General features: G+C 49.0%; 1 protein-coding gene across 1 annotated transcript in view; it reads right to left on the reverse strand.

The window, feature by feature from the left end:
- Positions 1–11577, reverse strand: part of CCDC3 (coiled-coil domain containing 3) — a gene marked incomplete at both ends in the record, with an annotated part of 37143 nt that extends 25566 nt beyond the window's left edge. The window contains 2 exons of the mRNA XM_080620316.1: positions 9745–9919; positions 11177–11577. Coding sequence (XP_080476442.1) covers positions 9745–9919; positions 11177–11577 — 576 coding nt within the window. The remainder of the gene's footprint in view (positions 1–9744; positions 9920–11176) is intronic.
- Between the last annotated feature and the right edge of the window lie 656 nt (positions 11578–12233).

Raw genomic sequence — 12233 nt, forward strand, 5'->3', positions numbered from 1 at the left:
CTGGCTTTCTTGCTATATTATTTCTCCTTCGCATTATATAGTGTCATGGAAACTTGCTTCTCTCTCAGTATATTTTTCTCCCACCGTCACTCACTTTACAGATAACTGGACTAACAGTTGTAGCAGCATCCTTCCAACATAAGCCCGCAAAGTGGGGCAGCAAAAGGAGGCAGTCACCGCCTCATCTGCCAGAGGCACCTGCAATGATTTGAGCAGCAACCAACTGCAATTGGTCACATCAAAGCCATTCACTCCAGCTTGCTCCAAACCGGACGCTCTGGTTTGTCACTTCACATTAGCTGCTGAAGGGGTTGCATGCTTCCAGGGCTGGTGGCAAAGCCAAGCCTGGCACTGCATGGTCGCTCCTGGCCAAGTGCAATGGGGCAAGGACACTTCTCTAGGGGAATTTGGAAAGGCGCTTGGCTGGCAGAGTCAGGACGGGCTTTAAGAGGCTCTGTCTGCAGCTTCCATTAGGGATTTGAACTACCACTGCCTCGGAGCCAACTTGGCTTGCTGTTTGCAAAAATAAACATCAAAATGCATGGGCTGGGAGAAAATATGTCCCAGATTGAAAGATCTCATCTCCCATCAAGCTGCAGTGCTGATTCAGTTACAGGCAGCATTACAGGTGTCCTGTCTGCCAGCTGCCAGATGGATTGTGGTGGATGTTGATTTTAATAAACACTTTGCTTCATCTTTTTCTGTATCCATCTCACAGGTGGGTCAGGACAGAGAGAGAAGTGGAAAGAAAACACTTTTCCCTTGATTCAAGGTTGATTGGGGCCAGCAATGAAACCAAAGACCAGATCTGCTCGCAGTTCCTATAGAAGCAGTGTGTGCATCAAGGACAGATCCTGGCTCAGGACTGCTGGTCCACATGAATAATCCTTTCCAACTGCTGATCAATACAAAGCATGGGTTTGCATACCTAATACATCTACAGACTCACAGATTTACAGAGCAGTGCCAGGAGTCATATTTGAGCATCTTCCTGCAGCTCTCAGGCTAAGTCAGTACCTCTACTCTTGAGGTTGAAAAATGGTGGGACAAGTGTGAATAATAAGCATGACTGGATCAGAAAACACCCATGATCTGCTTCTTTGGGCTACAAGTTTTGTTTTGCCTTGGGTCAGTGAGATAAATCGTCCACCTTACAAGAACACCAGCCTCAACTCTTCCCCTTGAAGGCCAGGTCCCAGTTACCTGTGGGAGCACCTTGAGTACAAGGAGCTGTTTCAAGGAGGGTGATTTGGCTGTGGACACAAGCAGTTTCAAGCACATTTTGCCCTGCACCACTTCATTTCCCAGCTCCAGTAACTGCCCAGGTCCCCGCCAGCTGCCTCCCCTTGCTAGCCAATGCTTTCACCCTTTGTGATCTGTGTGCGGCAGGATGTACTCTCTCCCCTTCCCACATTGGAGAGGCCATGAATGGGAAGGCAGGGCAGAAAAGCAGAAGAATCATAGAATCATAGAACATTTAGGGTTGGAAAGGACCTTAAGATCATCGAGTTCCAACCACCCTGCCATGGATCAGTTGAGCACTGCCAGAGATGGAACATTTATCACTTCTTTGGGCAACCTGTTCCAGTGCATCAAATCACTCACACACAGGGAAGAAGACAAGGGAATGAAGTTGGCCTCCTCGTGTCTTCTTGTTGCTATGTTGCCCATGACAGTGTCATCTCCAGATAGTATGGATGGGAAGTCCACCTCTCATTACAGTGCTGCAATTCGCAGCCTGCCTTCACATACGGATGCTATGGGGGGTAGCTTAAAACTTTTCACTGCCCTCCTTAAAGGGATATATCTCCCACCTTGGCCACTTCTGTGGCTAACACAGACAGAATGCAACCAGCTCTATGAAAGTTCTGTCTCTCCTACCTACCTTGAGACAACAGCAGCAACCTCCTACCTGTGTTGCACACTACGGAGTTAGCCCCAGCCATGTAGATACATCTTTCCAGCATGACTGGGAAACACAGTGCCTTGGCCCTTGCCTAAGAGACAGTGGTTGGAACTTCCAAATAAATCTTTGTCCAGCTAAGCAAGCACTGCAGCAGGATCTGTGCTTGGCAGCAGCACCACCACCACCTCTTTCAACCACCTCTGGGCTGGAAACCCCAAGGGTCCAACACTCCTCCATGCTGCTTGGATTTGAAACACAGGATGGACAACAGCATCCCTTCAGCCCCATCTTTGTGTCTCTCAATGAGTGCAGAGCTCAGCCCACAGCCACCACCTGCCTCTGTGGCCACCAGCAGTTTCCCACCCCTGTGGCAGTGCAAGAAGCCAGATGGAGCTGAAAAGGTGTTGTGTAGCTGGGGTCAGACGCCTGCTCATCACCAAGTTCATGTACAGCAGCAGATAGCTTCATGCCATGAAATCCAGACTGATTTAGTGCATTTGGCAGAACTTCTTTAAAGTGTGGCTCTGAATAATTAAAAGCAGCCGGGAGCCCTGTGGGTCTTCATTCATTGCCAATTCCTGGAAGGATTCCTGCTTCGCCCTTCAGAGAAGGCAGCCATGTACATACACACACATACCCATGGCTGTCTAGGCATTTCCTTGCTCGGCAAGCTGAAAACCGGATATTTTTAAGGATATAATGTACTTGGATGTGCCTGAGACATAGAGAGAGCTGTGCTCTGGAGTAATCTGCATTGCTTGACAGGGAGCAAGTTGGTCCAGCCTCATTCACCAGGAGCTGGGACTCCCTTCACCTGATCCTGCACCCATGTTGGTACCAAGAGGGTGCTAAGTGGGGGCCTCACCTCAGCAGCTCCCCACCAGCCACAGCTGCTAGTGAGGAAAAGAGTTCAGATGGGTGTGGAAAAGGTCCTTATTCAACCCTAAATTCAGACTGTTCACAACCAATGCCAAATTCAAGGCATCCATGCTACCTCAGGTCACCCTTTCTGTACTGTACAAGGCAGTCAGCCAACCTGCCTCCCGGTACAGAAATAAGGTGCCTCTAAGACACACACCTAAAACCAGAGAAATTCCCTCATTTTTCCTCCTAGGAAGTGCTCAGAACACCTTCTGGGTGTTATAAATATGGTACAGACCATATGCAATGGAAACATCCTGTGGATAAGACTATCATGTACTTCTTTGTAATTTTTTTTCTGTATTTTAGCATCCTGTGGGCATGTGGAAAGACAGAAAACTGATAGGGACATGTCAGTCAGACCTCTAAGAGTCCTCTACCACAGCCTGGGTGGGAAGATTCAGAAATGAGTCAATGCCATTTCCATGCCAAAAGACTCTCGGGGACGTTACCCAAACGTATCAACTGTCTCGTGGTCTCCCCTCATCCCAGACACTTGTCAGCAGTTCTCTATTTCATCTAATACTGCTTACATGTATTCAAATTAAACACAGACCATAGGGAGGGGGTACGCTCTGGGTGGGTTCCTGGGAGGAAAACAACAGCATTGTAAATCACCGTTAAAACAACCCAGAAGCCAGGCACACTTTGCATTGTGTTAATGGACCAACAAGTCTTCTGATAAATGGCAAATAAAGGGCAAAAAATGAATGTAAAAGAAAATTTTCAATCATTTAGACATCGGACCTTACTTTCATCTTTTTTGAGGTCTTTCTGCCCTGCCCTTGCCACGTAGCACTGTTTCGAACTGAGGATATTTTCTATTTCCTTAGTGACTTAGGACCAGAGAAGGGAGGATTCTTTATGCGGTGTGCCACAAGCAAACGCAAAAGACCAGTACATGGGAATTAAACAAAACTGTCTTAACCAAGCCAGGCTGCTGCCTGCTCGTTTCCTGACCAGTCTTTATCCTAAAATTGCTAGTTCTGGACTCCAGTGTTTTCCAGTCCTGCAATTCATCTCCCACTACTTGGAGCAGAGAGGGAACTCCTCAAGAGCAGTAAATTCTTAACTTTTAAAAGAGAAAAAGCAAGTTGCTTTTTCATTTTATCTCAGTGGATGCCATGGATGAAATTTCAGCTGGAATCCATCACAGTCATCAGCTTTTTTTCCTAGTGGCCAGGCTTTGCATAATTCACATAGTGGAGTCACCTTCAGCATCACCAGATGACCAGATGGTTCATCAGATGTCCATCTCAGCCACAGCAGGAAGAGCTTTGGTCCCTACATCCTAGGCAGCTCGAGATCTCTCCAGAGATGCCACAGGCAGGTATCCAGCCAGGGTACTATTTAATCACTGTCTAGACTTAAAATCAGGATGGTCAGGAAAATTATGGGGACTTCCCCAACTTTCTTCTTCTTTTCCCCTCTCTAGGGGCATGCTGCCTGGGGAAATGGATCAAAACAGTCTCCATAGCAAATATCAGGTGAGCAAGCCATTCTCTGGTAGCCCAAAAGCTTTTGTGGAAGCAGCTGTTTCTCTGTGATTTAAGCCCTCAGGAACCTGTGAAGTGCTGCTGAATGAGACCTGGTACATCTACCCAGCTGAGAGCATCAGGGAAGAGACAAATTTGAGACATTGCTGAGCAAATGTGCTGCTGCCCATGGATGGGTTCAGGGAACAATCCAACCCACTGGCTCCCAGTTCATGCACACAGCCACTGCTAAAATACACATAGTTCTGAAACTGTTTCCGCTACTTCCACAGACGAAGAATGCCATTTAACCTAATTTTTGCTTTGTATAATAATGGCAAAGCCATTTATGCAATTACATTGCTTTTTCTTATCCAGTTCCCTTCTCAGCTGCTTCAAAGCCTTGCAGGTGTCCTAATTGGGTTAACAGGTTGTTACAGCAGTCAAAGTACCATTGGAGAAGAGGACCCAGGCCCAAAGATGCTAAGCAGGCATTGGTAGACTGCCCTGCTAACACACTAATTACCTTGATTTTTATTTGAGACACTGATTACTCTCATTAAGATCTTTATTATTACCCAGATAAATCTCTGGAGGTCTCTCAGAAGACAAGTCCATTCATCTAAATCAATTGAAGTAACAGCATAGTTGTGGCTCTGATGCTTGAGAGAAAAGGCAGTGCAAGGAGAGAGGCTTAATATAAGATGTAATTTTCCCCTGCAGTCTCCCTGAGCTTTATTAAAGTTATTTGACTCCTTAATTTCCATGGGCTTTATCATAGTGCTGGTACTCCCACAGTTGCTTATGATCAGTTTGACATCCTGCTGTTATTCTCTTGCTATCATTCACAGGGGGTCACTTTGCAAATCTCCCACCTGAATAAAAGGGGAGGCAAAAACACCACGTTTCCCTACCAACATGTTGACAAAACCAGGAGTTAAAGCCTCTCTGAATAATAAATAGCTACCAGCAATCTTTGACACTTCTATAGACCTCATTATCACCATACCTCAGTTACTTTAGTGTAATCTCTCCTGTGCAAACAAGGCAACAAGGTCTTCTTTATGAGATCACACAACTCTGCAGAAGGCCAAGGAGGAGCCTTTAGATTTGTACTAAAATGGTAAAACTCTGCAGAGGAACAAGATTTCAATCCCAAGCCACTGCATCATCCCCAGGCTTAGCAGGAGGCACTGTGAGAGGGGGAAACTGCAAGGACAATTCCCACTTCCCAGTTTGAGCAAGTATAAATCAACCCCCTGCGTGTAAAAAAAGTGGCATTTATCACTTAGCCATAAGAAAAAGTTGCCATAAGAAATAGGTATTGGCACAAAGAGATGCTCTCTGGGCCTTCAGGATTTTTCCATTCCCCCTCTCCATCCCTAGAAGAGGATGCTGGCTGCATAATCAAATGCTCACCCCTATCTCCAGAAAGTCTGACCCCTCAGACTCCTTCTGAGCAAGAAAAGGTCGACATGAGACATGGATAAAAACAAGGAGCTTTTACGAATTTTAGTTAAGTTTTCATTACTTCTTAGTTATTCCTCTCATTAATAAAAGCACCTTATTGAAAGTAACTGCTATGACTGCAAGATTCTTTGGTTAGGCCAATACTGCATTTCTCCCAGGGTCAGCGGGTGGGAAGAATTGCCTAAAACTGTAATTCCAAAAGGGAAAATGAAGTGTCCCTGAGTTGTTATCACCACCAACATCAAGTCTGGGACTGGGCCAAACCTGGGACTCAGATACGTGCAGTGTGCTGCAGGAAGGGGCCCCTTGTGCTTTACAAACCCAGCTCCAATCCCAAGCCTGGCAGGAACTTGGGCCTTTAGCAACAACCTTGTGGAAACTGCTGTGACAGCGACCTTAAGTAAAGCATGTCACTAAGGGGATGTGAGAAACACCAAGACACAGCCCAATTTATTACTGGGTCTGGAAAGGCGGACGCCAAAATGCAAGTGCCTAAAGAAATGAATGCCGAAGCTGCTGGAGCTACTGTTGCTCTCCAGAGTGGCCAGAACAAGCACCTGAGTGGATTTATGAGACTGTGGGGTTATTGGGAAACTATGGAAAGCAGCATCTGGCCCTCAGCCCAGACTGGAAGGGGTTTAAAAGCGCAGCTGGAATTAGCTCCCAGCAACGGCAGCAGGTCCAGGATGAGGAACATATGTCCCCAGTGAGATGTGCCTTGGGTCTGGCCTCCATTCACCACGCACCATGGGGCTTTTTGAAAACTAAAAGGGTTTTTCCATGATGGAAAAGGCAGACAGCATGCCTCAATGTGTCATAGAATCATAGAATGGTTTGGGTTGGAAAGGACCTTAAGATCATCCAGTTCCACCTCCTCTGCCACAGTCAGAGATGCCTCACACTAGACCATGTCACCCAAGGCTCTGGCCAACCTGGGCAGCCTGTTCCAGTCTCTCAACACTCTCACAGTAAAGAATTACTTCCTTATATCTAACCTAAACCTCCCCTGTTTAAGTTTGAATCCAAGAAGTCCCTGCACATCTCTTTGCCTCTTTAGCATCATCAGACAGGTGCTGAGAGGAGGAGAAGGAGCTGTCAGGCTTTTCCTTATTTCATCCCAGAATAAGCCCAGACAAGGCTGCCTGCATGCAAGGAGCACTGCACAGAGAAGAGAGCAAGCGGGAGAACAGTGTGTTAGTGGTCACCTTTGCATCCCCCACTCCATAGATGGCTCAGGCACACCCTACAGAAGGGACCTCTTGCTGGGAGCATCATTACATGAGGCAAAAGACATTCGCTCATGATGGGGTCCTCTCACCTTCTGGCTGAGCACCCCAGAGCTACAAACACAGATTATTCATTGCAATTGCAAATGCTTCCAGCACCAAATTCTCCCTTGAAATGCCCATCCCAGAAATATACCGAATAGGGCACAGGGCCGTAAGCAAAGACAGGGATGCAAAGAGTCTTTCGGAGTACAGGATACAGCTGTAAACAGGAGATTTCATCCTTCCTGTACTTCAGACCTACTTGGGCGCACCGTAAGATGTCCCTGCACAGAGCAGTGCCAAGACCTAGAGGAAGGACCTTACCTACTAACTCCTGGAACCAGATCTTTGCCTCAGCTGCCTTCTGCTTTGAGGATCTCAGTGTCTCCATCTCTTCCCTCTGATTGCACTAAACATCTGCGGTGGGTTTTTAACTAGCAACTTAACATCGGTACGCAGCAGAATGAGCTTCATCTGAAGCTCCTGCCTCTCTATCCAAGCTCTTCACAACTTGACACTATCTCAGAAGCCCTGCTTGGGTTCCCAAAGAGCCTCTTTTCCAAAGAGCTTCAAGAATAATGCACCAAGCAATGCTTACTTTGTGTGCCACAAAGCTGGAGCACGCCACAGGCTTTGGCTGTAGAGCCAGCTCAGCCAAATGCATTTGGAGATGGAAATTGCTCACCCTGTGATGGGATGTGAGCAGATACAGTGACAATCGGGAAAGTCACCAACAAGGCAAAGAGTGGAGCAAAATGCACCCTGGACATGGGCACCTGCACTGGGAATTGCTGAGGAACAAATTCCACGTACCATGGCAGCCAGAAATGCCATCCCCTTCCCAGGCTGGGGCACACAGGCGCCGCGAGCCGGCGCTTGTCTGTGCAAACACAGATGCAGGAGCTGAATGGGAGCACAGTCAGCCTGAACTATTTTTAACTGATGCAGAGGAAGCTTTTACTTTCCATTATGAAGAGGAGACAAAGTGCCCATCAGTTGTGCTGAATTCATTCACTCAATGGAGGGGTGTTGACGTATGTAAAGCCCCCAGCCCTGGTCTGTGTGAGCAACAGCTCTAATCCCCCCTGTTCTGCTCACAGCTGCGCGGGGTCAAAGAGCACAACAGCTGAAATGCACGTTGATGCATATGCATTTGGTTGCTGCAGCTTACCCTGGGTGTTTCTGCCTGGTGATTGCCATTAAAGCAAAATGGAGAGGGTCACTGCTGGCGTAAGTGAGCACCAACCCATCAAGATCCCCTACATCTGGCTAAATAAACAGCACAGAGTCATCAGAAGCAGTAACTGGGAGTTGGATCTGGTGATCCCCCAATTCCACTTTGCTTCCCCACAGCAAAATCAGTGGATTTGGCAGCGGCAGCACCTTTACTTGCCAAATATGTTGGTCAGGGCACTGGAGAGCCTGCGGGCTGGCAGGGAGGAGGCAGGAATGGGACCAGGGCTCTCTGCCTCCCCCTCCTTGCCCAGCCAGGGTTATGGCTCTGTGATCTAATTGTAGGATGATTCATTTTCTCTTAAACATCAATTCCTGCTGCTATCTCCGAATACACACTTACACATCATGATTCCCTCCTCCCTCCCCAAAATATCAGCAGTGGGAAAACACTCTCTCGTGGGGCATTCTAAGGAGTGAGTTGTGTCACTGCCACATAGCCATGCACCAGCTCAGATTTTGTATGCTGGTGGTCAGGCAGCTGGTGACAGGAAAGCTCCGCCAGTTACTGACCTCCCTCCCTTCATCCCCCAAATAAGCCACTAACGCATCTGCTACCATACATAAATATTGTGTTCTCTGCTACCAGTAGAAACCATCAGCCTCATAAAACAAGGTATGGCACTAAAACAGCTCGCCAAATTCCACTGTTGCAAATGTATATGCCCATCCAGAGCATGCACACACATAACTGCAGGTTGCTTCTCTCTGCCCAGGGAGTATTTATTTAAATCCTGCATTTATCACACACACCACAGTCCCATAAAGGGGATCAGAAGCCACTAACAATGGGCATCATTGGACTTTCAATACTAGAAATGTACTTTGTTAAGGGAGGATCGCCTAGAGGGTTTGCTGTGGCCTCCCTTGAGAGGAGAAAGAGGCATTTCATTCAGCTCCTTCAGAAGTAAGCACTGGCATTGGTCAGACAAACCCTGCCCTCATCACGCAGACAAAACATGCCCTCAAGAATCTATTTTTCCCCAGCCACTACAAAGACAGCTTAGGGTGATTAGTTCAGTAGATGTTATGTGCAGTTAGGCAAGAATAATCCCTTATAGTCTGTCATGGTCCAGGCACTGCTATCGCTACATGAGATGAACACAGAAGTACAAAAGCAAGGCTCTGCTCCTGAACAGTTCAGCTGAAGCTAAAGTATGGCTTCTAGAGATAGCAAACCCAGGAATGACCTGGCTAGAGTGGGACAAGATCACAAACAATACTGGTTTCCAGCCCATTGCTCTTGAACAGGTTGATGCCAAGCTTTGCTCACATCCATGGGAAGCTAAAGATCTAACACAGAGGTCAGCTTTGAAAGCAGAGTTTAACATCTCCCCACCAGTGCATTACCAAAGGACCAGGAAAATCAAGGATCTGCTGCTCTGCATTCATATGTATATGTTTGCAAACAACACAGGAATGCCTGTGCCCACTTGGAAAACAATTACTGGAGAGCAAATACATCTCTTACCCGGTTGTCCTCTTGAATCTCCCAGTCACTGGAGAAGCTCAACATATGCTGTGCCTGCGAGCAGTTAGAAAACTGGAAAAGGCTGGCAAACATCCTTCTGTTCTCCATGGTGTCCGGGAAAATCGCCTCCTGGAAGTTGACTCCGTGTGGCAGGAGGATGTAGTTCTCATCCATTCTGAAACACAAATTGCATGAGCAGTGGCAAGTGAGGCTGAGCAGCACTTTCTCTCCCACAGAAGTCACCCCTCGTACTTCAGCCTTGCTCAACAAGTGCCACCAAAGTCACTCAGATGGACTTTTAGCAGGCATGCGATGCTCAGTTCTCCTGGGACTTAGTTGCAGAGACAGGGGACTGGATCAGGCAGCAGCAGTAAGGACTTAAACAGGCTCATACCACCCTGCAGGCTTAAGTGAACCACCACGTATGAGGCAAATCTATATTGTAGCCCATGGTTCCTCTTGAACTTCCACCACCTTGCCCTTGATCCCAGAGTTTAAGTACTCCTTCAAACAGTCATAGAATCATATCATAGAATCACAGACTGGTTTGAGTTGGAAGTGGCCTTGAAGCTTACCTAGTTCCAACCCCCCTGCCGTGGGCAGGGACACTTCACTAGACCAGGCTACTCCAAGCCCTGTCCAGTCTGGCCTTGAACACTGCCAGGGATGGGGACTCTTGAAGAGGTGCACAGTAAACATCTCCCTACACCACAGAAATCCATAGCTGCTTAGTAAGCCCAAACCTATGAAGACTTTTAAGTCCAATACTTCTGCCCTTTAATACTTATTTACACTAACAAGGTCCTGAGCACCCCAGTTATGAAGCAGGTCTCTCCTGAACCAAGTGTTGTATAACCAGTAAAGTCAATAAATAACTTCTGTAAGACATGGTTAAAGCTATTGCTACAGACTAACGACTAGGCAGCATCAAGTTGTGATTCATTACACACCCGGTGCAAGAATATACAAATATATTTCAAAACAAGCCACTCAATAGTATTTTGCAAGCACTCTTGGATTGAAAGGTCACAGCGATGGCTCTGCTCCCACATTGTGGTTTGTTCTCTTATTCTTTCGACGAACCCAACGTCGCGATTTGGCTGGGGCTTGGGAGAGCCGGGAGGAAGCTATCGAGTGAGTACTTGGGGATGAGTTTTAAAGTTCCAAGCCAAACTTCGGCAAACAGGCACTGGCCTCTCTCCAGTCCTCTCGTAAAAACAAGAGCAGCAGCACCCAGGAGCTACTCAACAGCGGCTCCCTGAGTGATGGAATATTAGACTAAGGATTGGCCCTTTTTTCCCGATGAAGCTATGGGTGGAAACGCTAAGCGCTGTGGAGAGCGAGGGATGAAGAGAACCGTCTCTAGTGAGGAGATACCCTGGAGCCGGCATACCGACACCCCCCTCCAGATACCCCGTATCGCGGGACTCACCGGAGGAAGAAGAAATAAGCGTAGCCCTGCATGACGGTGTGCGAGTGGCAGGAGAAGTACCCGAGGCCGGTGAGGTTGAGGCGGGAGCCGGCGGGCACCTCCAGCATGCTGCCCCACGCCTGGTCGCACAGCAGCTCGATCTCGGCGGAATAGAATAACCCCCCCGCTGCCTGCTGCGGGCCGCCGGGCGGGTCCCGCTGCCAGGGCAGGTAGTTGTATGCTCCGTAAGGGTCGGGGTGCAGCGCCAGCACCTTCGCGTACACGATGATCGCGGCCAGCTCGGCGCGGCAGCCCTCGCTGAGCGGCCGCCACTCTGCCGGTAACTGGCAGCCCCCCCCGCCGCCTGCCCGGCCCCCCAGCGCCAGCCCCAGCGCCAGCAGCGGCAGCAGCCGCGGCGGCATCGCGGGACGGAGGCAAAGGAGGGCAAAGGTGTTGGAGAGGGATTGAAGGGGGGGGGCACACCAGGGGAGGTGGAGGAGAGGTGAGGAAGGACCGCGGTGGAGGAGGCAGGGAGGGAGCGAGGCGGGGATGCGAAGGGGCAAAGAAGGGAAAGGGCGGGGGGGGGGGGGGGGGTAAAGGGAAGGGGGCGGGGAGTGGAGAGTGCCTGGAGTTCAGATGCCCGAAGGGCTGAGATCCGAGCGGGCAAGGGCGCGGAGATGCGAAGGGTCGGGGGGCAGGGGATGTGCAGGGGCAGAGATGCGAGGAGCAGAGCTGAGGAAAGGCAGAGATGAGAAAGGGGGCAGAGAGGCAAAGGGGAGGGATGTAAGTGAGAGAGGTGCAAAGGGGGAGGTGAAAAGGGAGGGATACAAAGGGGAGGGATGCAAAAGCAGAGTTGCAAAGAGGAGGAATGCTAAGGGAAGAGGTGGACGGGACGGAGAGTGCAAAGAGGCAAGATGGAAAAGAGCAGAGATGAGTAGGGCAAAGCACGCTCCGGGGTGAGGGTAGCTACTGCCGGGCACCCCCCAGCCCTAGGGTGGGCACTGGTGGCACCCAGGGCTGCGGGAGGTGAAGGGGTGGCTCTTATGGTGGTGGCAGTGCTAGGGTCTCAGGGGAGCAG

The sequence above is a fragment of the Psittacula echo genome (genome assembly GCF_963264785.1).
Source record: "Psittacula echo genome assembly, chromosome: 1".
Taxonomy (NCBI): domain Eukaryota; kingdom Metazoa; phylum Chordata; class Aves; order Psittaciformes; family Psittacidae; genus Psittacula; species Psittacula echo.